The sequence below is a fragment of the Gekko japonicus genome, unplaced genomic scaffold (genome assembly GCF_001447785.1).
Source record: "Gekko japonicus isolate JY-2015 unplaced genomic scaffold, Gekko_japonicus_V1.1 scaffold8, whole genome shotgun sequence".
NCBI lineage: Eukaryota > Metazoa > Chordata > Lepidosauria > Squamata > Gekkonidae > Gekko > Gekko japonicus.
The window spans coordinates 2,810,720-2,838,388 of NW_015167057.1; the positions used below are offsets into that span (position 1 = coordinate 2,810,720).

Here is a 27,669-nt window from a genome sequence, read left to right on the forward strand (position 1 = left end):
CTTCTTCCTTCCTTCCTTCTTTCCCTTTCCCTCCTTTCCTTCTCTGCCTCCTTCTTTCTTTCTCTTTCTTTCCCTCTTCCTTTCGTTCTCTTTTCCACCTCCTTCCTTCCTTCCTGCACAGATCTGCGCGTCCCGTCCCCCCAGCTAGCAATCCAAAGGAGTCCAGTGGCACCTTTAAGGCCAAGTTTTATTCAGGTACAAGCTCTCCCTCCTCTGCGAGGGCAGATCTGCACGCCCCCCCCCCAATAGCTAGCAATCCAAAACAGTCCAGTGGAGCTTGAGCAGTGGGTGTTGTCTTCTGACACACTTCCGGTGATGTCAGGGGGTGTGGGATATGCAAATAAGTTATGTTAATGAGTTATGCTAAAGAGCTCCTGCACCTCTTTTTCTACAAAATGACCGCTGCCTTTACCTACCAAGCCCCATCTTCAGGTTTCCCTCTTTCCTGCCCCCTACCAATCTCTTTCTTTCCCCCCCTCTGTCTGACACCCATGTAGTTACCTACTTTTCTCTGTTCTCCTCAGCTTCTCCTTCTTCTTTCCCTTCTGTCCCTCCCTTGTTCTATCTTTTCCTGTCACCCCCACACACCTTTGAGGGATAGAAACTAAAGCTTGGAAAACTCAGCTTGTTGTGGTTGCCTAGCTACCTCCCCCATGGCCACCAAGCTCTCGGAATGTAGTTTCACCGTCCCTGGCCTTGGGTCAGTCATAAGTTCTCTCAAAGCTGTTCTCTCAAGAGCGGTCCTCACAGGGTGTCTGGTGTGGGGAGGGGAAGGGAAAGGAAAGGAGATTGTAAGCCGCTCTGAGACTCCAAGTGAAGGGTGGGGTATAAATCCTCCTCCTCCTCTTCTTCTTCTTTGTCCATTCATTTCTTTAAGGTACAGACACTGTTTCTGTTATTTGGGGTTTCTTGATCCACACTCCGGGACCCCAGTTCAGAATTAGATGAAATGATAATAGGAACCCACCTTATAGGATTGTTGTAAGAATTCCAACAAGACAATGTAAGAAAATCCTTTGACAACTTGAAAGGACTGTGTGAATGGTGTGCAGTATTCACTTGTGAGAAATCAACTATGTCACACATGAATCATGAAAATCTGTGATGTACTCACTGTGAGAGAAATTATGTAGTATATATCGGTTAATGAGTCAGACCATGCCCGGGAAGACCTATATGCAAATACATACTCTGTAACAAAGTATACTGACCTTGGGCTAGTCATTATCTTTCAGTAGAACTTACTTCATATGGGTACACTGAGGATAAAAAAGGGGAAGGAAGATCTGAGTATGCCTCCCCAATCTCCTTAGAAGAAGAGGAGAATCAAGACATTCTAAATCAACAGAAGGATATTGACAAAATGGTCAGGATTCAGATGAACAATAAAATTGGGATCATCAAGAATATTTGGAAAACAAATTGTATGAGGAGATGCTGCAAAGACCAACAATCTCTTTAAGAGGCCTGCAACATTCTCTCCTCCGGCCCTCCAAAATACTCCCCTAAATCTATGTGTGTGATGTATGGTTGCCAACCTCCAGATGGTGGCTGGAGCTCTCCCAGGATTATAAATTATCTCCAAGAGACAGCGATCAGTTACTCTGGAGAAAATACCACTTTGAAAGATGGACTCTATGGAATTATGCTGCATCCATGTCCCTCCCCTTCCCAAACCCCACCCTCCTCAGGATCCACCCCCAAACTCTTCAGGTATTTCCCAATGGAGAGGAAAGGAAATTTGACAGAAACTGCTCTTTCACAGGAACAGCTGTGCCAGAACTATGGCTTGCCCAAGGTCATCCAGCAGATGCAAGTGGAGGAGTGGGGAATCAAACCCGGCTCTCCCAGATTAGAATCCGCGCACTTAACCACTACACCAAAGTGGTTGGCAATCCTAATGATCGGCAAAGGAGAGCTCTGAGGAATCTTTTGCAAGTGGTGCCTTTGCACTGCATATTGAGAGCAGAAAGGCAATCAGTGTCTGCCTGTATATTATCTTTTAGCTTTTTATTTAACTGGCCTCATTCTGTTGTTCTATCGTTTTTGTTGATTGGCGGCTTTTTTTCTGTCGTGTTTTTTCCTTTTATGCTGGTTTTGGTTACTTTTTGGTTTGTTGTTGGATGGTTTTATGTTTTACTCTTTCCTTTATAGCTTGCTGTTATTTTTAATTGACTGAATATGTCATAGTTTTTATTTTTTAACTTAATTTATGGAGTTGCCAGCTCTGGATTGGGAAATATTTTGTGATTTTGGGGTGGAGCCTGGGGAAGGCAGGATTCCCTTTATGAAAAGTCTGTCCTAAACAACTGTTTTCTATATTGTGCAGAATGATAAAAATGTAGAAGCCTTCTTGAGCTCTTCCTGACCCTCAAAGTGGCATAGGGATGCTGGGCCATGCCTTCACTCCCTGGGAGGTATTTGTAGGCAGGGCATGGGAGGGACGTGTCACTGATGTCATCACCCCCTCCCCCCGGGTGACACTCTAGGAATCTTAAAGACTCTGTGGTAAACGCTGTTGAGTCCGTTCCTAGAGTATGGGAGGCAGTGATGCAATTCCTGGGACTTCACCTGGAAGTAATGTCAAATCAGCAGCAGCAATGTTCCCCTCCTCCCCCCAGTTTTCCTCTTGCTGCTCACTGGAGTGAGTACAGGCAATGGTTGATAGGGTAGGAGTTCCCCTGTCCTCAGTGGGCACCAGGCAACCCTACATGTGGAGGCCACAACAGACAATGTTATGGGCAGCTTCTGTTCTTACCTGTTTGCAGGGCAGCAACTTCAGAAGTCCTCCCTGTTGCAAGTCACTGTCCTTTCCAGTTTGATGTAGTGGTTAGGAGCATGGACTCTACTCTGAGAGAACCGGGTTTGATTCCCCACTCATCCACATGCAGCCAGCTGGGTGACCTTGGGTCAGTCATAAGTTCTCTCAGAGCTGTTCTCTCAAGGGCAGTTCTCAAAAGAGCTCTCTCATCCCCACCTACATCACAGGGTGTCTGTTGTGGGGAAGAGAAGAGGAAGAAGACTGTAAGCCGCTCTGAGACTCCGAGTGAAGGGAGGGGTATAAATCCAGTCTCCTTTTCTCTTCTCTTCTTCTTCTTTCCAAGGCCAGCGTTTCTGAAGAGGTGGCGAAGAAATGCACTAAATCAATAACATTAAAAATTAAATTAAATATGGATTAACTTCAGAAAAAGATTACGGACTGCTGCTGAGTGCAGGCTCTCTTTCCCCCTCCTCCACTGATGTTGGAAGCAGATTCTGGCTCTCGGCTGATTTCTGGCTTCAGAAACAGCCACTGTTCCTGCTTCAGCAAAGAGCCCAGTTTGCCCTTTCGATCAACATCCATGATGGACTTCCACACAGGAAGTGAGGAAAGAAGCAGAAGGATGGAGTGAGGCCTCCTTCCTCACTTCCAGGGGCTTCTCAGATCCGGAAAAAGAAAACTGAGGAGGGGGAACACAACAGAGGTTTATAAAAGTATGCTTGAGGTGGACAAAGTGGACAGAAGAGAGAGCTTTCTATTCCTCTCTCATAATACTAGAACTTGGAAGCACCCCGTGCAGTTGATGGGCAATAGATTCAAGGCAGGGAAAAGGAAATCATCTTTACTTAATGACAGGGCTGCCAAATGCAGGTCAGGGAATGCTGGGAGATATTAGTGGTTGTGGCTGCAGATCTGTTATTACAACTGACCTCCAGGTGACAGAGATCAATTCAACCGGAAAAAATGGCTGCTTTGGAAGCTGGGCTGTATAGCATTATATCCCATTGAAGTCCCTTCCCTCCCCTAATGTCACCCTCGAAATTTCCAGGTATTTTCCAACCCAGAGCTGGCAACCCTGGGTGTAGCCTAGGGATGACAGGGTTTGGGGAGGGGGGTAGGGTTGCTAGGTTGTAGACTTGCCATCCCCCTGATGCAGGCCAGGGGCTACCCGCTTTGGGGGCCCCCAATCTGCTGCCACCCAGCCAGCTGGTGGGGGAGCCCTGCCCCCGTTAGGGATGACAGGGTTTGGGGAGGGGAGTAGGGTTGCTAGGTCGTAGGCTTGCCATCCCCCTGATGCAGGCCAGGGTTTACCCGCTTTTAGGGGCCCCAATCTACCGCCACCCTGCCCCCAAACAGTCCCATCTGTGCCAACATGCCTGGCACAATGACATGAGCTGGAGGTAGCATTATCGCACAGGGCATGTTGCAGAGGAGGGGACGCTCTAGCATTAAAAAAAACCCTCTATGGCTACCATAGAGTTTTCCCTCAAATGCTAGAGCATCCCCCACAACATGTCCTGTGTGATGATGTCACTTCAAGGTGATGTCATTGCCGCATATGCACAAAGCACAAGCACTGAAGAATCCTGGGGAAGAAGAGGACACACACACACACACCCGCCGGCACCCAGGAAAGACCTGGCAACCCTACCAGGTCCCCCCGGCCACTGGTGGGGAATGGGGGGTAGGGGTGCTAGATCTACCTTGAATTCCTGGATATTTGAGGATGGAGCCTGGGGAGGACATCTAATGGGGTACAGGGCCATAGAGTCAACCCTCCAAAGCATCCACTTTCTCCAGGGAACTGCAGTCTGCAGTCTGAAGATGAGCTGTGATTCTGGAGGATCCCCAGACCCCACCAGGAGGCTGGCATCCCTAGAAGGGAGGAACCTCAGCAGAATGTAATTCCATAGAGTCCACTCTCCAAAGCAGGCATTTTCTCCAAGGAAACCCATGTCTGTAGTCTAGAGATCAGTTAATAATTCTGGGAAATCATCAGGCCCCACCAGAAGGCAGCTCTACTCAATGAATAATCAGATTGTGAGATTCACAGCCAGTGGATATAGGGATGGCCTCTCGCATGGATGGCTTTGGAAGGGGCTGGATAGATGCATGAAGGAGAGATCCCCTAATGGCTACTGGCCTTTCTGACTAAACGAAAGCTCCACATTCAGAGACAGCAAACCTCTGAATCTCAGTGATAGGAGGTGAGATCACGGGGAATATCTTGGCCTCTGAGCCCTGTTTGTTGGCTCTCTGGGGCAACTGGCTGGCCATAGTGTGCTGTATTAGATGGACCAGCGGTTTGATCCAAAAGAGCTCTTTTAACAATCTTTTGGTGAGAGACATTTATGGAAGCCCAGAATGTAGAGGACACAAGATAAATCTAAGTTGCCAAAACTCCAGAAGAGGATGTAACGCTTGACACATTGGAGGACAAATAGCTCATCTCAGGTCACGAGTATGAGGTACAGTTTCTAAGGAGAGCCATTTTTGCGCAATACGACCATTCTGGAACCTAATTTCACCAGCAATAGACTGCGACCAACAACTGGGGTGATAGGCAACTCCAAGGTGGTGCTGGCAGGTTTCTCAAAGCAGTTGCACAGGCAACCACCGTGTCGCTCAAGATGGCGCTACCATACAACCATCCCCATCTTGAAGTTGAGTCTCCACCATCACAGCAGGTGGAAACCAATCAGCTGCAAGAAGGGTTGACAGCGAAGAATGGGAAGAAGAAGAAGAGATTGGATTTATAACACGCCCTTCACTACTCAAAGGTGTCTCAGAGTGGCTTACAAACTCCTTTCCCTTCTCCTCCCCACAACAGACACCCTGTGAGGCAGGTGGGGCTGAGAGAGCTCTTGACAGAAACTGTTCTTTTTCAAGAACAGCTCTTATCAGAACTACGGCTTGCCCAAGGTCATCCAGCCAGGTGCAAGTGGAAGAGTGGGGAATCAAAACCGGTTCTCCCAGATTAGAGTCCGCGCACTTAACCACTACACCAAGCTGGCTCACCAAGAAGAGCTGGGGTCACCATCTTGCAACTTTGCCATCTTACCAGCCCCTTTAACAGAATTGATTCTGAGTGAGAAATTGCTGCCATTATACCTTCCAGGGTTGCTAGCCTCCATGCAGTGGCTGGAGATCTCCCGGAATTACAGCTGGTCTCCAGACAACAAAGGTTAATTCCCTGGAGAAAATGACTGCTTTGGAAGGTGGGCTCTATGGCAGGGGTGTCGAACTCATTTGTTATGAGGGCCGGATCTGACACAAATGAGATCTTATTGGACCGGGCCATGTGTGTCATAAAATGTAATGCCGGGTAACAGAGATATAAACTTTATAAAGGACACAAACACAAAGGGTTTTTTTTAACTTAAAATAAAAACATGCTTAAAGCATTAGCACTCTTGCAATATTTTGTTTATTTAACAGTGTCTGATAACTGACACCTCTTGCTCTGAATTACTGCATCAAAATGTCTGTGCTGTTGCAATCTTCAGTATGCTGTTCAGATGTGTATCTGTAAACTGCAAACTTATGATGATGCAGCAGCAGCAGCAGAACTGGAAGAAGAAGCAGAAGACAGCCAGTTCCACCACGGGCCTGATAGAAGCCCTCCGGGGGCCTGATCTGGCCCACAGGCTGCATGTTTGACACCCTTGCTCTATGGAATTATACTCTGCTGAGGTCTCTCCCCTCCCTAAGCCCTACCTTCCACAGACTCCACCCCCAGAATCTCCAGCTATTTCCCAGCCCACCCAGGGCTGGCAACCCTAGCACCTCCTGTCCTATTCCTGCCAAGGTCTATTTGTTGTTGTTGTTCAGTCGCACAGTCGAGTCCGACTCTTCGCGATCCCATGGACCAGATCCCGCTAGGCGTTCCGGTCTTCCGCCGTCCTCTGAAGTGTGCTCAATTTCATGTTTGTTGCATCTATGACACTGTCTAACCATCTCATCCTTTGCCGTCCCCGTCTTCTTTGACCTTCAATCTTTCCCAGCATCAGGGTCTTCTCCAGTGAGTGCTCCCTTCTCATTTGGTGGCCAAAGTATTTGAGCTTCAGTTTCATTATCTGGCCTTCCAGGGAACAGTCAGGGTTGATTTCTTTTAGGATTGACTGATTTGTTCTTCTTGCAGTCCAAAGGACTCTATTTACCTGCCTGTAATTGGAAGACTAATACAGAAAGTAAAACTGTGACCTAGAATACTGTCCCTGATGTGCTGGGTTTTTTGTTTGGCCAGGAGTGGGATGGTTACTGGCAGGGAGGCTGTTTCAAAAGGCAGGAAGGCAACCAGGGCTGCCAGCCTCCAGGTTAGGCCTGAAGATCTCCTGGAATTACAACTGATCTCCAGACTACAGGGATCAGTTCCTCTGGAGAAAATGGCTGCTCTGGAGGGGGGGCTCTATGGTATTATATGGACTCTGTGATTATACTTTAACGATACTGCTCTTACAGCTAATTTGGCTCTGAACAGTGTCACACTAAGACTTTAAAAAAGAAGGAAATTTATTTAATGCATGTGTCTATATAATGTAAAATTTAAAGATTTTTAATCTTAGTCGACTGAGAAAATAACTTGGCAACTGCCAATGTAATATTAAAATCCACCCCTGCCAAAAGAAACCTGACTATCCAGTTCACACCTAGGACTCTATGGTATTAAAACCTGCCAAGGTCCTCCTCCAATCTTACCCTCCTCAGGGTCCACTCCCAAGTCCCTAAGGAGTTCCCAACCTGGATTTGCCAAACCTAAGTCTGAAGGGGTACAGTCCATTCTGTTCCCTCATTCGCAGTCTCATTCCACTGTGTGTGTAGTGGATACAGCCCGAGGCGACTTGGTGGGGATGGAGTACGTTTGGTGACTACAGTTGTTCACCTTGGGCAGTGGAAAAACTACGATCAGCTTTAGCTAAACATCTTATTCTGGTTCCCAATCTTTTTTTTAATAGCCCATCAATCCATCTCTCTGTCCTGTCAGACTTAATCCCTGCCTGTCATCTTCCTCTGAACAGCCAGTTCTTTCCATGGCAGATAAGCCTTCTGCTTTAGGATTCCCTGGCTATCTCCCTAAGTCACAGTGTTCCGAGTGTGCGTTGTTTCACTGTGTTCTGTGTAAGTCTGCCCACCTTTTGAATTCACCGATGGCCACTTGCCTGTGCTCATAAATCCTCAGCAAAAGGGCAGTCTCCTCCCACATACAGTGAACGACCCACAATGCTTTCTGTCCAGCCGCTAGAGATCTGTATGTTTCAAGCAAATATGTAAGCCGATTCCATCCTTGTTCGTGGCCATACATTTCTCATGTTGGTTATGTCTTGGTTCTAGTTTCATTCCACCCTACAACTGAATATATTACTTTGCAGAACTGACAACATTTGGGGTGGTCAAAGGGCCCCAAGACTTAGGGCTACCAACTTCGACGTAGTACATGGAGTTCTTGTAAAATTACAATTGCTCTCCAGACAGCAGAGACAGAGTTGCCAGGTCTGGGATGGAAAATACCTGGAGACTTTGGGGGTGGATGCGGGAGAGGGTGGAGTTTGGGGAGGGGAGGGGCCTCAGCATGGTACAATGCCAGAGAGTCCACCAATCAAAGCAGCCATTTTCTCCAGGGGAGCTGATCTCTGTCAGCTGGAGATCAGTTGTAAAAGCGGGAGATCTCCAGGTCCCACCTGGAGGCTGGCAACCCTAAGCAGAGATCAGTTCCCCTTCCCTGGAGAAAATGGCTGCTTTGGGCTCTATGGTATTACACCTGATTGAGGTCCCTCCCCTCTCCGAAACCCACTTTCCCCAGGCTCCGCTCCAAATCTCCAGGAATTTTCCAACCAGGAATTGGCAGCCTGATGCTGCAGACCAAACCAACACCCCGCCCACAGCACGTGGTTTTTAAGGCTAAACTAAATATCAGGCAATCATTGTGAAAAATCCATTTTTTAGGTAGCTGTGCCTATTGTGGTTATTCAGAAAAGAAAAGAGTGAAATTTGCATAAGCTCCCCGTTCATTATTTCACATCTATTTTTTTATTGTGTGTGTGTGTGCGTGCGCATGTGCTTGTGTGCCTGGAAGTCACGGTGACTTCTGGCGACCCTACTGAGGTTAGGACATTTCAGAGAGGTGGCTTGATCATTGCCTGCCTCTGCGTTCCGGCTCTGGTATTCCTCGGCGGTCTCCCATCCAAGTATTTGCCAGGGTCAGCCCTGGTTAAGCTTCCGAGATCGGATGTGATCCTGGGCTATCCAGGTCAGGGCCAGTATTTCATTGCAAACAGCATCTGGGCCCTTTTTGCACCCATTGATGCAAAAATAAGTAAATAAAATGTCAGGGTTACTGTTGCCAACCTCCAGGTAACACCTGGAGATCTCCCACTATTGAAATTAATCTCCAGATCTCCCTGGAGAAAATGACTACTTGGGCAGGGGGAAGGGGTTGGACTCTACGGCATCATACCCTGCTGAGGTCCCTCCCCTCCCCAAACTCCATCCTCCCCAGGCTCCAACCGCAAAATCTCCAGGTATTTCCCAACCCAGAGGTGGCAACCCTATCAGGGATTGGGGAAGATGGGGGGGAAATGGCTAGGAAGCTAGCCAAGAGCCTACAGGTATAGCATTTGTTTCTGTCAGGATTCATGTATCTTTCTTAGACAGAGATCCAACAGGGGAAGGTTTTTCCATCCATGCCATGTAAGCTACCTCTTCAGAGACAGGATGAGGCCTTGGGCAAATCACTGTGTCTTAGGCTTAACCATAAGGCTGCAATTCAGCAGAATCAAATGAGAAAACCCTTCCTGGAATTTACCACTTTAGGCAGTAGGTGGGGAAACTGCATTTTTGACGATTCCTCAACGTAAATAAACTCCTGCTGTAGCAGATGAAAGAGGAGGGTTTGGAGTAGCCCTTTCCTTGAAATGTCATTTTGCGATGTGCGAGACGGGTTGTTTCGTTTAAGCGTGGGAGAGCATGCCGATGTGGAAGCCTTCCTGACACGCTGCCTGAAGGAGTATGATGTTTCCATACAGAGATCCCAGGACAGGGCACCACCGCCACCACCACGAGGAGGCTATTTGAGGAGTGCAGCTGCACAGGTTTCACAAAACAAATACCGTATTTTTCGGACCATAAACCATTGTTTTGGCTTGGCTGCCACACCTGTGTTAAACAGCCTGAAATTTCATGGCACAAAACCCCTGGGTTTTTTTTAGAAAGAGCGGATCAATACAATGAATTGTTGAGATATTTGGTTAATATTGGGCCAGTAGCGGGACGGTTCGGGGGCGGAGCAAATGGCCGCAATCACACCACAACATCTGGGAAGCGTAGTGCTTCCGTCCCCCAACTGGCCTATCCATGTGATAAACCGCTTCAAGTTGGAACCACCTACCAAGGTGGTTCATCCCAATGGTGCACCGCAAACCGGGAGTCTGATCTGCGCCGACACGTCCCCGGCTCCTAGGCGAACTGTGCATGCTCCGACATGTGCAGTTCAGCTGGCTCGCCATCTGATCTGTGGCGGGGCCCTAGCAGAGTTTTGCCTAGTCGCAGAGGTGTGATAGGGAGTGCAGTAAATAAATCTCCCAAGAAGGATATTGCAAAAAAAGTAAACTTACATTTATTCAAGTAGATCCAGTTCACATTCAGGTTGCAGTCGAAAGGAGAGAGAGAAGCCTCATCTAAAGAGAAACCTGCAGAGACATATGTTCTCCATGGAGGGCAGCCCCGTAGCTAGAGATTTTTGTGGGAGGGGGCCTTGGGGGGGCCCAGTAGCCAATTAAAACAAAGTTAATTAAATTAACTTTGATTTAATTGGTGGGGCTCCTTAGAACTCCTAAGGCAGCCCTGTACCCCCCAGGCTCCAGGGCAAGGGAGGTAATGCCCAGCGGCTGGAGCTTCCCTCCATCCCCCCCTCAGCAAGGGCAGGCCTTCCCTGCAGAGCATCTGGCTCCCCCCCAAGGAGGCCCAGTTCCTCTTCCCACGGCACGGCACAAGGGGCAGCCGGATGTCCATGGCTCAGGGAGGGGCCCATAAAAACCACTAGGGGGCCAAGGGAAAGGAGTTTGTGAGCCGCTCTGAGAATCCCAGGTGCGGATTAACCATTAAGCAGACTAAGCACGTGCTTAGGGCTCCAGGGCCAAAGGTGGCACCACAAAGTTGGGAAAAGGGCGAAAAGAAAAGGAAAACACGAATGAAGATTTCTAAAAAATATATATATTTGACCAAACTAGTGCAAATTGATCATGGTGCACCCGAGGGTTATCTTCTATTTTTTGTTGGAGAGCTGCAGCGTCATAGGCTATGTTTAAAAGTAGCCCTGAGCCCTTTGTGGGGAAGGCGGGGTATAAATTTAATAATAAATAAAATAAAAATAATAAATAAATAAATAAAATGCATGTGTTTAAAAGTAAAACGATGGAGCCAAATTCAGTTGTCATGACAGTCGTCTCAATGACCCTCTCTGCCCCTTTTTAATTTCAGCCCCATGTAAACGTCAAAAATGAAGCGTATTCAGTTGAGTGGTGCGCAAATGAGGAGGAAAGGAGGGGGGCACCAAGATTGGTCAGTGCTTAGGGCACCAGTGAGCCTTAATCCACCCCTGGAGACATCCCATTCAAGGTGATAACACCTGTATACCCTTACAGGGTGATGTAGTGCCACCCAATGTCTAGGCGTGCTGAGCAGTGTTCCCTCCAAGCTGAGTTAGTGTGAACTAGCTCAGAGTTTTTTAGCCTCCAGCTCACACATTTTTGTCCGCTCAGGAAGGATGGCTCCAGAGCAAGCTAATTTCTGCAGTAGCCAAATCGCTCGCTCACAACTTTAATGTCAGTAGCTCACAGAGTAGGATTTTTGTTCACAAGATTCCACAGCTTAGAGGGAGCATTGCTGAGTCGCTGACTTCAACATGAACAACTTCATTTTGAAGAATGCTGCTCGACTGTTACAGTGTTGAATTTTTGGACCCAGATTGGGAATTTGATGTGGACAACACTGTGCTTTAGTATTTATTTATTATGTTTTTACCTCGCCTTTCCTTCAAGGAGCTCATGGCAGCATACATGGTTCTCTCCCATTCTCCATTATCTCCTCACAACAACCACCCTGTGTGTAGATTATACTGAGAGGGAGAGCAACTGGCCCAACACCGAGTGAGTTCCATGGAGAGCAGGAATTTAAACCCAGGCCTCCCCAGGTCCTAATCCAGCCATCCCCTCCCTGTCGCCCACCAATGGCACCCAATAAGCAAGGCTTTTTTGTAGAAAAAGCCCAGCAGGAACTCATTAGCATAATAGGCCACACCCAACAGCAGAAACCCGTTAGCATATTAGGCCACACCCATGACAGAGCAGCTCATTAACATATTAGGCCACACCCCATCCCTTCTCTTGGCTTGCCCAGGCACCCCAGGGCTGCGGGGAGCCCGGGCAAGCCCCCCCTTGGGCAGGCACAGGGAGGCATTTAGATGCCTCCCCAATCCTTCCAGAGCCCCCCTGACCCGCCCACCTCAGAGTCACCAGGCGGGGTCACTCTCCAGGCCTTCCCTCTGTAGCCACTAACAGAGGTTTGGGCTGTAGTGGGCGTGGCCAACTCTGAAGCCAGCCGGAACTCCGTTCCTGTGCGTTCCTGCCCAAAAATAGCCCTGCCAATAAGTATTTATCGAAAGTGGGTGGGGCTCTTACCCAGCAAGTCTTCTGATTGGCCAGTGAAGATCTATCAGCTATGCAGGTTAAAATAACATGGTTTCAGTAGCAACTGCCACAGCAGTATTTGTTTAATTCTCTCTCACCCCTCTTCCCCAGTGTATTGTTACAATTGCCCCTTTTCTCCCCTGCACTTGGGCTTCCTCTCTGTGTCTGTGGCCCCGCCTTGTAAGGCAGCCATTTTGTGCTTGGCTCCACCTCCTACAGTGGCCATTCAGTGGCTGCGCCCATCACCCTTCTGTCAGAATTCCAAAGGTGCTCACAGGCTTTAATAAGTTGGGGACCCCTGTCCTAATCGAATACTCTAACAGCTACTGATCTGATATTCGGATTGCCAACCCCCCCCCGGGGGGGCGGAATTCCCCCCGCTTTCAAGCCCCGATTCCCGCTCCTGCGGAATCAGGGCCTGGGGGAAACCCCACCCCCGCGCGTCACCCGGAAGTGACGTCGCACGCTGGGGGCGGGGCCACGCCATTTGAAGGGAAAACAAAGAGTTTCCCCCTCAAATGGCGTGGCCCCGCCCCCAGCGTGTGACGTCACTTCCGGGTGACGCGCGCACGCACGGAGAAGACGCCGTCCGGGAGCCCCCCGCTCCCGGACCATTTCGATTTGGCAACCCTAGGGGGTCATTCACTGGGAGCCTATCCCTCAAACCTGTTTTAAGCATTAAAAAGTACCAGTGATGGCCCAACCCAAAGCAAGCAGCATGCTGCAGGCCCCATATTTCTGAGAGGACTTCCTGTAGACCGATGCTTTTAGACGTTGGGAAACAGTTGGGAAAGACTGGTACGGTGCTCAAAAAAGAGGTAAAGAGTGAGTGAGTGTAATGCACAGTGGCTGACAGAAAAAAAACACTGTGAAACAGCTCCCTGATTCACATTTCACATCAGCCATTAACTCACTGGGTGGCCTGAGGCAATCTGCTGTTCACCCATCTCTCTTAATCAGTGAGGTTTAGAAATCCAAGCAAGGGTGAAAAGTTGCTCTCTCTTTTTAAAATGAGATTCTCAGTAAATCCATAAGTGCTCCTAAGTTTAAGGCACTCCACTTAGTTTTGCACGTTTAAATTAACCTCCGGAGGAATGAGATTGCGGCGGCTCCTTCCATTATGAGAGGAAAGATCTGCGCTGCAATTTTTCTAATCACGCCTCAGCAGAGTTTGAAACGTCCCAGTGCCAGATGTTACACTGCTCAGATGAGCCGGCTGTTTGGGTTTTTAGGCTTACCAGCTGATCGGAGTAACATCCGTATCCATTCTAAGGTCCAACCTACACTTGTGCACAAATTTGGTTGGGGTTTCTTCAATTCGGCTCATGTTCCCCACAGCCAGATAGCAGCTGTGGGGGAACTTACTTCCCAAAAGCCGCAGGGCCCATAGTGTGGAAGGTGCTCCTGTAGGGCTGCCAACCTCCAGGTAGTGGTTGGAGATCTACCAGAATTACAACTGATCTCTAGGCGACAGAGATCAGAGAATGGCTGCTTTGGAAGGTAGACTCTATGGCATTGTACCCTGCTGAAGTGCCTCCCCTCCTCAAACTCCACCCTCCCCAGATTCTTAGTTTAGGAGCATGGTCTCTAATCTGGGAGAACCGGGTTTGATTCCCCACTCCTCCACATGCTGCTGCTGGGGTGACCTTGGGACAGTCATAAGTTCTTTCAGAGCTGTTCTCTCAAGGGCAGTTCTCAAGAGAGCTCTTTCAGCCCCACTCACCTCACAGGGTGTCTGCTGTGGGGAGGGGAAGGGGATTGTAAACTGCTCTGAGACTCCTTCAAGTAGTGAAGGGCAGGCTATAAATCCAATCTCCTCCTCCTCTCCTTCTCCTTCTTCTTCACCCCCCCAAACCTCCAGGAGTTTCTCAACTAGGAGTGGAAGCCCTAGGCTCCTGCCTCCTCCCAAGCTGTCTTCCCAATCCAAAATAACAGCCTGGGGAGGGGGGTTATTTGCCCTATTGAGGAGCTGCACATGCACAAAATATACGTTGGGGGTAGCGTTCCCTCTAAGCTGAGTTACTGTGAGCTAGCACAGTTTTTTAGCCTCTGGCTCACATACTTTTGTCTTAGCTCAGGAAAGATGGCTCCAGAACAAATTAATCTATGCAGTAGCCAAATCACTCGCTCGCAACTTTAACACCAGTAGCTCACAAAGTAGAATGTTTGCTCACAAAACTCCACAACTTAGAGGGAGCATTGGTTGGAGGATGGGGGGGTAGGGTTGCTACCATGTTTCCCCGAAAATAAGACACTGTCTTATATTTATTTTTTCTCAAGAAGACACACTAGGGCTTATAGCACAAATGCATAGAAATCCTGCTAGGGCTTATTTTGGGGGTAGGTCTTATTTTCGGGAAAACAGGGTAGATCTAAGTTGAGAAACCCCTGGAGATTTGGGGATGGGCCCTGGGGGGGACAGAGTCCTCAGCGGGGTACAATACCACACAGTCCACCCTCCAAAGCATCTGTTTTCTCCAGGGGAACTGATCTCTGTAGTCTGGAGATGAGGCATAATTCCAGGGGATCCCCAGGTCCCACCTGGAGGCTGGCATCCCTAGCACTACTTTCCCAACAAGTTTCCTCCCTCCCTCACCTTCTCCCCCTCAAATATTTATGCTTAACCCCTTGTGTTATCTATTTCAGGGGGGTCGTGAGAATGGATGTTAAAATCCGGAACATTGATATAAACCAATGCGCCAGTGGACAGGGATGGTTTGCAAACACACACCAGTGCGATCTCAACAGCACCAAGGTAAGAAAGGACCTGTACTCCATGGTAGCGTCTCATGATCCCTCAGGGGTCCCCCCTCCCACAGCTTCTATTAAACATTTCTTAAAGCACTATTAGCTTGCCAGTTGCTGTATATAGCCAAGAAGTGAAAAGACAGAAGACAAGACAGGCAAATGAGAAGTGGACAGAGTAGCTTCTAACGGGGTGAATAGGAATGAAGCGGCACCATAGGGGCAGCAGAAGCAACAAGAGAGTTAGCCGCTATGAGATTTCACAGTTAAAAATCAGGCAGTTTTTCCAGAGCTTGGAAATCTTTAAAGGCTGCTTTTGGAAATCGACTCAGAAGGATACTTTTGGATCACTGAATCTTATTATCTTGATTATGAACTTGAAAGCAATCGTGTGAAAGCCATACATCTGTGGCAGACCTCCACTTTGCATTCTGTTGACGTGCATAATGATATTAGATTGTTAAGGATGCCGGCTAGGGGGGATGAATGATAGCGGTGCTTGTACACAATGCAGCGAGGGGGGAAGAGTGTGAAGGACACCTTACCTTCCTTCCTATCTAATGCGGCAAGACCACCTACAGTGCTATTCAGTGGGTTAAGATCTGAACAGGAACAAATACTATACACATAGGCTCAGATTGCACACTAGATTCCATATTTAATTTGGGAGATGAACTATGTACTCTGTATCTGCACCAGTAGGATTTGGCTCCATGCAGATGGCTGGTCGCATCAGACCATAGGGCTTGGTGTAGGGGTCCCCAGCATGGTGGCTGAGGGTGCCATGGTACCCACTGACATCTTTTTAGGAGGTGGGCAGGGCTGTGGGACATTTGCCCAGCAAGGTTTCTGATTGGCTGTGCAGATTTTTAAAAACTTTGCTTTGGCAACAGCTACCACCACAGCACAATGCTCTTCACTGGGCCTTCTCTGAGCCAGTTTGGTGTAGTGGTTAAGTGCGTGGACTCTAATCTGGGAGAACCAGGTTTGATTCCCCACTCCTCCACTTGCAGCTGCAGGATGATCTTGGGCAAGCCATAGTTCTGTCAGAGCTGTTCTCTCAAGGACAGTTCTGGAAAGAGCTCTCTCAGCCCCACCTACCTCTCCACAGGGTTGTGGGGAGGGGAAGGGAAAGGAGTTTGTAAGCCGCTCTGAGACTCTGAGTGAAGGGCGGGGTATAAATCCAATCTCTTCTTCTTCTCTTCTTCTTTCTGCATTCAGTCTTTACTCCCGATTTCCCCAGAACTTGAGGCAGTATGCCTTTGATTCAAATAATTTCCTTTCATTCTGCATATGTAATTATTCTTCAGCACTTTGTGCCAGAAGCTCAAGTCTCTGCAGATGATGCTTTCTGCATACTCACGGAAGAAAGCATGTTTCGATCCCTGACTGCTCTTCTCCTTTGGAGCAGGAGTAGCCAAGGCGCCAGCATGATACTTCTCCCTTCCCTTCGATGCCCCGTGTTCTCTCTTCCTTTTCACAGAGCCCTGGCTGGTGGGAGGAATTCTTCCAGGAAAATCAGAATGACATTGAGTGGATGAGGCAGTTCAGTGTTGACAGGCCAGTGTTCACTAACATTATGTAACGGGAATAACCCAGGGATAATATACGATTCTCAATGCTTAGTATCAAATCAAAATGCAAACCATCAATCCACACATCCATTTTGTTTTGAGGGAAATATTTGTGAGCAAAGTCTGCTTAGCTTAGAAGTGCTTCTTGAAAAACTGGTTTTCCCAGTAGCTCCCCCATCCTCCAAACCCCTGCAGACTCTAAACAAATGTAAATGTTCAGCAATTGCCCATGAGGAAACCTGTTATCATGTAAATTGGCCGCCTAACATAGACCAAAGAGAAAGAGGCCGAAACAGGGGAGGGCGGTGGGTGGTGCTTCAATATTCGCGGAAACTATTCTACTTTTAAAATAGTAGTAGCGATTTCAAGACAGAGCAGGACAAAGGTTGGTGGCAAAAGCACTTTTGGGAAGTGTGGGGCAACAGTGTGCTGGAAACGGTCTGAACGCTGATCCCCCTAAAATAAATGCAGAACCAAGAAGCCCCGACACAAAGCAGCAGTGAGAGTAGGAGGGATGCAGAACAGGACACTGAGATGTGCTCAGAAACTGAGGAAAAAGACAGGTGCAGAAAGGGCTATTGTGTGACTGATGTAGCGTCAGGCATTTTGTAGCAGGCTCTTGTCTCCTGCAGTAGCTATTTTGTGGCTGTACCCACCACATGTGTCAGAATTCCTAAGGTTCCTGCAGGGTGGGGACTCCTGGCTTGGTGCATAGTGTGCATAGAGAAGCAAGGCATGTTCTCACTGTCTGTAGGACTGAATACTATTGAAACCAGTCCTTTGTTATAACACCCACCCTCTGAAACTCTCTCCCTAGAAAGGCTCACCTAAGACTTTCTTTGCAGCTGTATAAAAGACAAGGAAATGGAGGAGTTCCTCTGATGCCCAAAAGCTGTGTAAAAAAATCCAAGTGTACAGGAGAAGGGCCTGTGGCTCTGTGGCAGAGTATCTGCTTCACGTGCAGGAAGTCTTAGGTTCAGTTGACAGCATCTACAGTTAAAGTCAGAGGTCATTTCGGGGGGGATCGCGGGGGAACACAGTTCCCCCGGGTGAGGTGTGGGGGGCGGGGCACATGACGAAGCCCCGCCCCCTGCTTCCAGCCGCCCCGCTTCCGACCCTCATTCAGCCAGGAGGAGGCAGGAGAAGAGGGAGGGTAAGTTGCTTCCTCCCCGCCTCTCCCCACCCCTGCCTGCCTGGAGCCAGGGAGGGCCTTGGTGGGGCTTCCTCGCACTCCCGCCGGCCTTGCAGGTCCACCGCCGGGCGCCTGATGTCAGGGGGTGTGGCATATGCTAATGAGTTATGCTAATGAGTTCCCCTAGCTCTTTTTCTATGAAATGACCCCTGGTTAAAGTGAATAATGTCTGACCACCTGAGACCTTTTAGGGTCGCTAGCTACATCCCCAATCTCCTTGGAGGAACGGGGAGGGGGGCAGGGACAGGTTTGCTGCTGTTGCACCAATGCGCCTGATCTGGATAGCTCAGGCTAGCCCAATCTTGTCAGATCTCGGAAGTTAAGCAGGGTCGGCTAGGGCTGCCAGACCCCTGGTTGGGACAGGGGTACTCCAATCCGCCACCAACTAGCCCCACCGCTAGGGTTGCCAAGTCACTTACCTCGTGCGGCGGGGGAGTCCTCATCCCCTCCTGGGACATTTGTACCATAGAGTTTTTTGGACATGATACCATAGAGTTTTTTGGGGCGACTGCTAGAGCGTCGCCCAGTGACGCCCCCAGCATGATGACGTCACTTACGGGTGGCGTCATCACACTGAGGGCGTGGGCCTGATTGGGTTGTTTCAGGGGTGGGGTTCCCCCCGGCGGCCCAATCCCTGCTGGCGGATTGGGGGCCGTTTTGGCGGGGGTTCCCCATCCCCGGTGGGGGCTTGGCAAGCCTACCCACCCCCGAATAGCCCCCTCCTGCATTGATGTCGGCAGTGCAATGACGTCTAGTATTTTGGTCATAACTTGCATGTTGCCCTGGGCAGAGGGTTTCTTCTGAAGGGCAGCTATGAAATAAAAAAATAAAAGAAAAAACAGTTAAATGAATGTTTACACCTGAGGCGTCAAACTCATTTGTTACGAGGGCTGGATCTGACATAAATGTCACTATGTTGGGCCAGCCATGCGTGCCATAAAATGTAATGCCCAGTAAGGTAAAGGTTCCCTTGCTCGAAAGCCAGTCGAATCCGACTCTAGGGTTGCGGGGCTCATCTCCGTTTCAAAGCTGAAGAGCCAGCGCTGTCCGAAGACGTTTCCGTGGTCATGTGGCCGGCATGACTAAACACCAAGGCGCACGGAACACTGTTACCTTCCCACCGAAGTCGTCCCTATTTATCTACTTGCAATGTCTTGCTTTCGAACTGCTAGGTTGGCAGGAGCTGGAACTAGAGACAGGAGCTCACCCTGTCTTGCGGCACCCGGGTCTTGAACCGCTGAACTACTGACCTTCCACAGCCTGCAGTTCAGCGTCTTAACCACTTGAGCCACCGCAGCCCAGTACCAGAGCTATAAACTGTATAAAGGACAGCAGCTCGTCGCTCCAAGTTGTTGTATCCTCACTGCAAGGCCCCATAGACTGGGAGGGGGTGTAAAGGAAAACCCAAATGGGCAGACTGGAGAGCCAGCGGTGGAGCCCTGGACAGATGCTCCCATGCTGCTTGACTGCTGCACATAGGTTTGTTCCGCCATGCGGAAGCCACAATCGAAGTGGCTCTGCCCACTCCCCTCCCAAGCAGTCTCCTGTTCCCTCCCTTGCACTAGTTGCTCATGGGCCGCCTAAGAGCCCTGGATGGGCCACATCCGGCCCCTGGAACTTATGTTTGAAATTCCTGGTTTACACATTTCTGATACCCAACTATAGCTGACCATGTCAAGGCAGGCAAACAGATTAGTACATGCATTTGAATTTGTACACTGTAGAAATCATGGCTCTGAGGGCCAAACTACAAACTCAGGATGGGACCCAACTTGGGTTCTCCACAGCCATACAGTAGCTGCGGGAATGGCTTTTTAAAAAATAAAGGAGAGCCCAAACATTCTTGTCACACTCTCGCAGGGGGAGGAGGAGCTCCTGCCTTTTTCCCCAAATGTTTTTCTCCTGCTGAAACAGCACTATGGTAGAGCTATTCCCTTGTTTTTGCTGCTGCGGATGCTCAAGTGCTGCGGTGGCTCAAGTGGTTAAGTGGTTAAGACACTGAACTGCAGGCTGTGGAAGGTCAGTAGTTCAGCAGTTCAAGACCCAAGTTGCCGCATGACGGAGTGAGCTCCCGTCTCTAGTTCCAGATCCTGCCAACCTAGCAGTTCGAAAGTAAGAAATTGCAAGTAGATAAATAGGTACCACTTGGGTGGGAAGGTCACAGCGTTCCGTGTGCCTTGGTGTTTAGTCATGCCGGCCACATGACCATGGAAACGTCTTCAGACAGTGCTGGCTCTTCGGCTCTTCGGCTTTGAAACGGAGATGCGCACCGCAACCCTAGAGTCAGACTCGACTGGCTTTCGAGCAAGGGAACCTTTACCTTTATCTTTTTATGTACAGAATACTCCCTATTCTGGACAATACTTGCCACGATGGAACTAGATATTGGGAGAATTGGGTAATGTAGCAGAGTTTCCCCCAGTCGTAGAAGCACAATACAGAGTGCAGTAAATAAATCTCCCAAGAAGTATTTTGCAAAAAAGGTAATCAAGTAGATTCAGTCCACATTCAGGTTGCAGTCGAAAGGAGAGAGAGAAAGCTAATCTAAGGAGTACTTTCCCTATCACAAACGGCCAGCTTGTCCGGCACCATATGAGGACACTGTATCTACAGGAGAGACCTGCAGAGATATGTGTCTCCATGGAAGGCCATGTGAAGAGAGTGAGAGGAGAAAGAGAGAGACAGGAGGGGTCACAGGGCAGCTTCCAGGTTAAGACAAAGAGAGGCATCCTATTCAAGTAGACAACACCTATATACACTTAGAGTATGTAGCACCCACCCCCTCCCCATGTCCAGGCATGCTAAATCGCTCACTCCAACACATGGAAGTCATTTGAAGGCATTTCAAGAGCTTGTTTATTTTTATTTTTCCATTGCTCATTTTGAGTGCTTAGTCAGTAAAACGTTCGTGCTCACTTCTCACTTTTCTCTGTACTGAATAGCGAGAGGGGGTACCAAAGTTGTTGTTTGCTTAGGGCACCCAAGAACCTTGGGCTGGCCCTGATCTCAGCGGGCTATCAGAACTGTTCTCTGACCGTATAATGTTGCCCCACCTGGGCCCTGATATGGGAGATTCCTAATAGCGACGCGGGGTGGAGGAGTAGGGGTGGGGGGAAGCTGCATATAAGATTTATTCAGGAATTAAGTGCCCTAGGCATTTTGAGAGAGAGCCTTTTTGGCAAGGATAAAAATCTGTACAGTCTAATGCATTGTCATTTAAATCACCCTGTTCAGCGAACACTCCCCTCATTACATTAATTCATAGCAAATGTACAGAGAAAGATCACAGAACTATAGAATATTTGGGGGGCGGGGCGCAGGGGACGACAACACAGTCAGCCTTACTTGTGATGATTTTAAAGGGAAACTTGTGGGTGAGGTGTGTGCAATTTTCTATGAATGGATATAAGGAATGTTAAGTTTAATGTAGTGACTTAAATGCCGGCGGAACAGGTAGCATCCCCGTCCCAAAGCTTACTGTTTGACAAAACCTTTCCAAGAATCCTTGCAGATTTTGCTGTTCCGTGACATCCTTTGCTGCAACAGAAATAGCCCTTCTGGGTATATCTTTATTGGCAGCAAGCATCCGTGTTCTTCTCCACCCCTGCCTTCCCCCGTCCTTCTTCCTCCCATCCCTCCTGCATCTCATTCCTCCTTTGCTTCCAGCATCCGTGTTTTATTCCCCTCCCCTTTCTGCTGACCCATCTGCCTTCTTCAGCTGCTCTGTACCTTCCCAGCACAGCAGGCGTTTAATGTGCAAATCTGCATTTAAGCACCTTTTATTGAGTGTGTTTCATTATGGGCAGCGGGCACACGGCCTGTAATGGGCAGCACCCGCCTGGTTTATTGCTTTCTGCTTTCGACGTGGCTGGGCAGTCAGTGCTACAATTCTGGTGCCCTCCGACAGAAACCGCCACGGGAGGTCCCCCAAGCATGTAGGCCAGCAGAGGCAAGGAAGCAGGGATGCAGCACAGTCGCTAAGCTCAGGGTGAATCCAGCTGCCTTGGGATTGTTGCGCAAAGTCTTGATTAGAGTTTCCAGGCATTGTGGGAAATAGGGTTGTCAACTCTGGGTTGGGAAACTACTAGAGATTTTGGGGACGGAGGAGGAGGAGGAGGAGAAGGAGAAGAAGAAGAGGAGGAGGAGGAGGAGATTGGATTTATACCCTGCCCTTCACTACCCAAAGGTGTCTCAGAGCGGCTTACAAACTCCTTTCCCTCCCCCTCCCCACAACAGACACCCTGTGAGGTGAGCGGGGCTGAGAGAGCTCTGACAGAAACTGCTCTTTTTCAAGAACAGCTCTTATCAGAACTATGGCTTGCCCGAGGTCATCCAGCCAGCTGCAAGTGGAGGAGTGGGGAATCAAACCCGATTCTCCCAGATTAAAGACCACGCACTTAACCACTACACCAAACTGGCTCTCCTCTGAAGAGGAGATTGGATTTATATCCCGCCCTTCACTACCTGAAGGAGTCTCAGAGCAGCTTACGATCTCCTTTCCCGTCCCCTCCCCACAATGGACACCCTGTCAATGCTCCCTCTAAGCTGTGGAGTCTTGTGAGCAAAAATTCTACTTTGTGAGCGACTGACATTAAAGTTGTGAGCGAGTGATTTGGCTACTGCATAAATTAGTTTGCTCTGGAGCCATCCTTCCCGAGCGAAGACAAAAATCTGTGAGCCGGAGGCTAAAAAACTGTGAGCTAGGCTCACACAAACTCAACTTAGAGGGAACACTGAGGTAGGTGGGGCTGAGGGAGCTCTTTCGAGAGCTGCCCTTGAGAGAACAGCTCTGAAAGAACTTGTAACTAGCCCAAGGTCACGCCAGCAATTGCATGTGGAGAAGTGGGGAATCAAACCTGGTTCTCCCAGATTAGAGTCCGCCTTCCTAATCACTACTCCAAACTGGCCTGGGGATGGTAGGGTTGGGGGGGGGGGAGCTCAGCTGGGTCTAATGCCATAGAGCCCATCTTCCAAAGTAGCCATTTTCTCCAGGGGAACTGATCTCTGTTGTCCGGAGATCACTCGTAATTTGGGGAAATCTCTGGCCCCCACTTGGAGTTTGGCAACCATAGATAACATTACTCTGAGGCAAGGGGAGTTTGAGATCTTTCAGTGGCGCAGCCAAAAAAATACAAACGACACCCAGTGTCCAGTAAGATGAGCCCACAAAGCAGAGGACAATTCTTCCATGGAGCTCTGTTAGCAATGTACACAATCTGCACAGGATTGCTGTGAGGTGGATTAAGAGGCAAAAAAATGTGAAAGCCAGGGGTTTCTTCAGTAGTTGGGGGAGTACTGTGGAAGCGCTGGATTTCATACTGGGCAGATAGGGTTGCCAGGTTGCCCCTGGCCACCGGTGGGGGGGGTGGGCAGGGTTGCCAGATGTAGCCCAGGAAGCTCCTGGAGATTTGGGGGTGGAGCCTGGAGAGGGCAGGGACAGCAGTGGGGTGCCATAGAGCCCTCCCTCCAAAGCAGCCATTTTGTCAAGAGGATCTCTGTAGTCTGGAGATGAGCTGTAATTCCGGGGGATCCCCAGGTCCCACCTGGAGGCTGGCATCCCTATGGTCTTTAATTAAGCTAAGTTTCTAGTTCTAAGGACTAAAACATTAGACCTGAAAGTATATGCGTATATGCACAGAATTTAGGTTGATGTCTGAAGATGAGGCATCGGGTAACTTTGTAGGGTTGCCAGCCTCCAGGTGGGGCCTGGGGATCTCCTGCTTTTACAACTGATCTCCATCTGACAGAGATCAGCTCCCCTGGAGAAAACGGCTGCTTTGAAGGGTGGACTCTCTATGGCATTGTAATATGCTGAGGCCCCTCCCCTCCCCTTCCCAAACTCTGCCCTCTCCTGGATCCACCTCCAAAGTCTCCAGGTACTTTCCAACTCAGACCTGGAAACCCTAAATCTGTGGGATTTCCTAGAGTTGGGGGGGGGGGCACCAGGGTTTCCTGACCCTTCCCCATGAGTAGCAGTTGCAGAATAAATTATGCACAAGAAGCTTTTGTCTAATGCACACTTTATGCAGCTCAAATCCAGCTTTTCACGGCACAGAACTGTGGTTCTTTTTGAGCACGAAACACATTCTGAGAGCAGTGGAGCATCAGCAGGCGCAGCGTGCTAGAGTGGAAACTAATTATTTAGACAAAATTGTCAGTGTTAGGAATTGCAGAGGTTCTGCCTCTGAAAGGAAACATACATCAAGTTTACACAAGCCTGGGGATTGTTAGCAGAAAGCACAAGCCCTAATTGCTCTAGAGAACAATGGTATTTACACATAACATTAATTAGGTTAAAAGATCAGGAAGGAGTCAACAAACCTAAGCAGACTGCAACTGGCAAATGTTACGCTCTTTATATCAGTGCTCTTTAGTCATAGGTTAAACCTGAGCCCTTTTCAGACATTGTGTCCACGTAACAAGAGTCTCAGGTAGATCATCCCAGTACTCATAGTCACCACACTGTTTGAACAAGGGCAACACACATATGTGTGTACAGCTTCAGTATGCATAGATGATGGCTGGAGTTTTCAGGATTCTATTTTGCACATGCCAAAGCTGCGTATGCATGCAGTATACACCTAGTAGCCCTGTTTAGACAGCATGGTGGCTACAGCGACCAGTTCCCCTAGAGAAAATGGATGTTTTGGAGGGGGGACTCTATAGCATTGTGACCTACTGAGGTCCCTGTCCTCCCCAGGGTCCATCCCCAAAACTCCAGGAGTTTCCAGACCTGGATCTGGCACCACCACCCCCAAGGGGGACCAGGAAACCCTAATTGGGAGCATCATGGATAGTGCACATTCCCAGTATGCGTGATTGCTGGGCTCTTGGTACTTTTGGACATGATGTCTGGAAAAGGGCTGATGTCAGTATTATACGTATACGGTATAATGATGGTGAGCACAGTGGCTTAGAGGTTAAGATGCTGAGCTGCAGACCGGAAGGTCTGTAGTTCGGCAGTTCGAGACCCGAGTGTCGCGTGATGGGGTGAGCTCCCATCTCTGGCCCCAGCTCCTGCCAACCAACAGTTCGAAAGCAAGAAATTGCAAGTAGATAAATAGGTACCGGTTTGGTGGGAAGGTAACAGCATTCTGTGCGCCTCGGTGTTTAGTCGTGCCGGCCACATGACCACAGAAACATCTTCGGACAGTGCTAGCTCTTCGGCTTGGAAACGGAGATGAGCACCACATCCGTAGAGTCGGATTCGACTGGCTTTCGAGCAAGGGAAACCTTTACCTATGATGCATACAGGCTAAAGGTTGCCCCTATCCCCTCCATTGTTCTGTATGGTGGGAAAAAGTAACTTTTTTACCACCGTAGAGAACAATGGAGGAGATGGGGGCAACATGTTTGGGGGCCCGTAGAATTGGACCCCCTTGTTCAATGTTCCTGAAACATAGCGGGAATCTTGGGGAGAGGCTCCAGCAGCTACCCTGCAATTTTGGAGCCTCTCCCTCAAACCCCCTCCCCTCCAGCCCCCAGAATATACCCTATGTTTTCGCCATTGACTTCAATGGCCCATAGGATATAATGGGGCCGAACTGCGGGAAGCCGATTCTTCTGCTTGCCCACCTCTCACCTCTGCACCTCATCTTCTGCCAGGCATGGAGGAGGCCAGCTCGCCCAGGTTTCTTGCCTCCTGCTGCCTTGGCAATGCCTCTGGCCCAGCCCCCCCCCCGAAATTGGAAAGTCTACACCGTTGCCCTGGAGAGCCTCTGCCAGTCTGAGTACTGACTTTGATGGACCAAGGGTCTGATTCATGAGATACCAATCCATACTTATAAGTAAAGTGTGAGCAGCAAATTAGCATAGAGCCCGGGTGCGTGTGTGAAAGCTTATACCTCAAATAAAACTTTATTGGTCTTAAAGGTGCCACTGGATTCAAACTTTGTTTGTTTTTGAGGACAGTTACTGGAGTCAGGGCTGCTGCAGGGGACGGACTGGGGGCGCAGATGCCAGAGGGCCTGCACACCATGGTTATCCAAGAAGCCAGGTGAATCATGCAATGTTTGGCTTGAGTCTGGGGTATGTGGGGAGGGCCCAGTCTGGTGAGGTCCATCTTCGTAGCCTTGGCTACAGCGCTGCTCTACTGACCTGGCACGGGCAGAAGACCAGGCTCCAAGTAGAATTGAATTAATCCAGCTGCTTCCTACTGTGGGATGATTTCAAGGGCTGACATTGTATACCTAGGGTTCCCAACCTCCAGATGGGGCCTGAAGATCACTCCAAATATCTGGGAATTTTTCAGCCCAGAGTTTGCAACCCTAGGGTTGGAAAACATCTGGAGGTTTTGGGGGTGCAGCCTCAGGAGGGCGGGGTTTAGGGTGAGAAGGGACTTCAATGGGGTATAATGCTGTGGTCTACCTTCCAGAGTAGCCATTTTATTTCTCCAAGTGAACCAATGTCTGCCATATGGTTGCCAGACCCTCAGTCAGGACAGAGGTTCCCCCAATTTCAGAGGTGCCAATCCACCATCGGCCAGCAGGGGAAGCCCCACCTCCAAACAGCCCCCTCCTGTGATGTCAGCATCGGCATGATGATGTCACCCAGAACAGATGTCATCACATTGGATATGTCACGCAGCAATGCTCTAGCGCTTTGACCAAAACTCTATGGTAACCATAGAGTTTCGGTCAAAACACTAGAGTGTCATTATGTGATGTGCCCGGTGTGATAACATCACTTCTAGGTGATGTCATCATGAGGCGCACACACTTTGCGCATGCGCCAGAAGATCCAGGCTCAGAGCCAGGAGCCCCCTGCCACAAGCCCGGCATGACACCTAGAGATCTGTTGTAATAATGGGAGATCTCCAGCTACCACCTAGCAATCTAAAACAGTCCAGTGGAGCCTGAGCGGTGGGTGTTGCCTTCTGACACACTTCCGGTGATGTCAGGGGGTGTGGCATATGCAAATGAGTTATGCTAATGAGTTATACTAATGAGCTCCTGCACCTCTTTTTCTACGAAATGACCCCTGGTTAGAAGAGCCTACAAGGGACAAGGAAGCAACACCTCTGTTCTCCACCCCACCCCACATCTGGTATCCACAGTTAGGCTGCCTCTGAACATGAAGGTTCTATTTAGCTATCATGGCTAATACTTGTTAGACTTACAGCGTCATCCTAAACAGAGTTATGCCCTTCTGAGCTCATAGGCTTAGAATGGTGTAACTTCACTCTGCTTGAGACTGCATTGTTGACTTCTCTCACTTTGTTTAACCCTTTTTTAAAAGCCATCGAAGGTAGTGGTCATCCCACAATGGGCCAGCTGTGTGGATAAGAATTTCTGGACTATGGCTACGTGTCAGATCTGACTTCTCCCTTAAAACAACAGAGTTCTGCAGGTTCTCTTTCGAATCCCTTCCTCCTAAAAAACAAAACGGGGGGAAACAGCCAGTGCAGCTAATTAATAGCCTGCATCTATCTTTGGTCCTAATTTCTGTTGCATCCTCCTTCTCTCATGCTGGGTGAATACCAGGGACACCTGCTGATCATTAGGTAGGTGTGAATGACGGATTTCTCTTGAACCACAGGCCTCCTTTAAATATCTTCTTTCCCAGCACTCAGGTGCATCTGATTTTTTTTTATTAGAAGACTAAAAATCTGTCTGGTTAACATATTTATTCTCCCATCAGGCAGGCATACATTGGTACTACGTTCCTCTATTTTATCCTCACAACAGCCCTGTGAGGTGGGTTGGGCCTAAAGTA

General features: G+C 49.0%; 1 protein-coding gene across 1 annotated transcript in view; it reads left to right on the top strand.

Annotated features, from left to right (window-relative positions):
• The window catches only part of GPR179 (G protein-coupled receptor 179), a 92,739-nt gene that overhangs the window by 5,968 nt on the left and 59,102 nt on the right, over positions 1–27,669 (top strand). Inside the window, exon 2 of the mRNA XM_015412429.1 lies at positions 15,091–15,199. Within this exon, the coding sequence (XP_015267915.1) occupies positions 15,091–15,199 (109 nt within the window). The remainder of the gene's footprint in view (positions 1–15,090; positions 15,200–27,669) is intronic.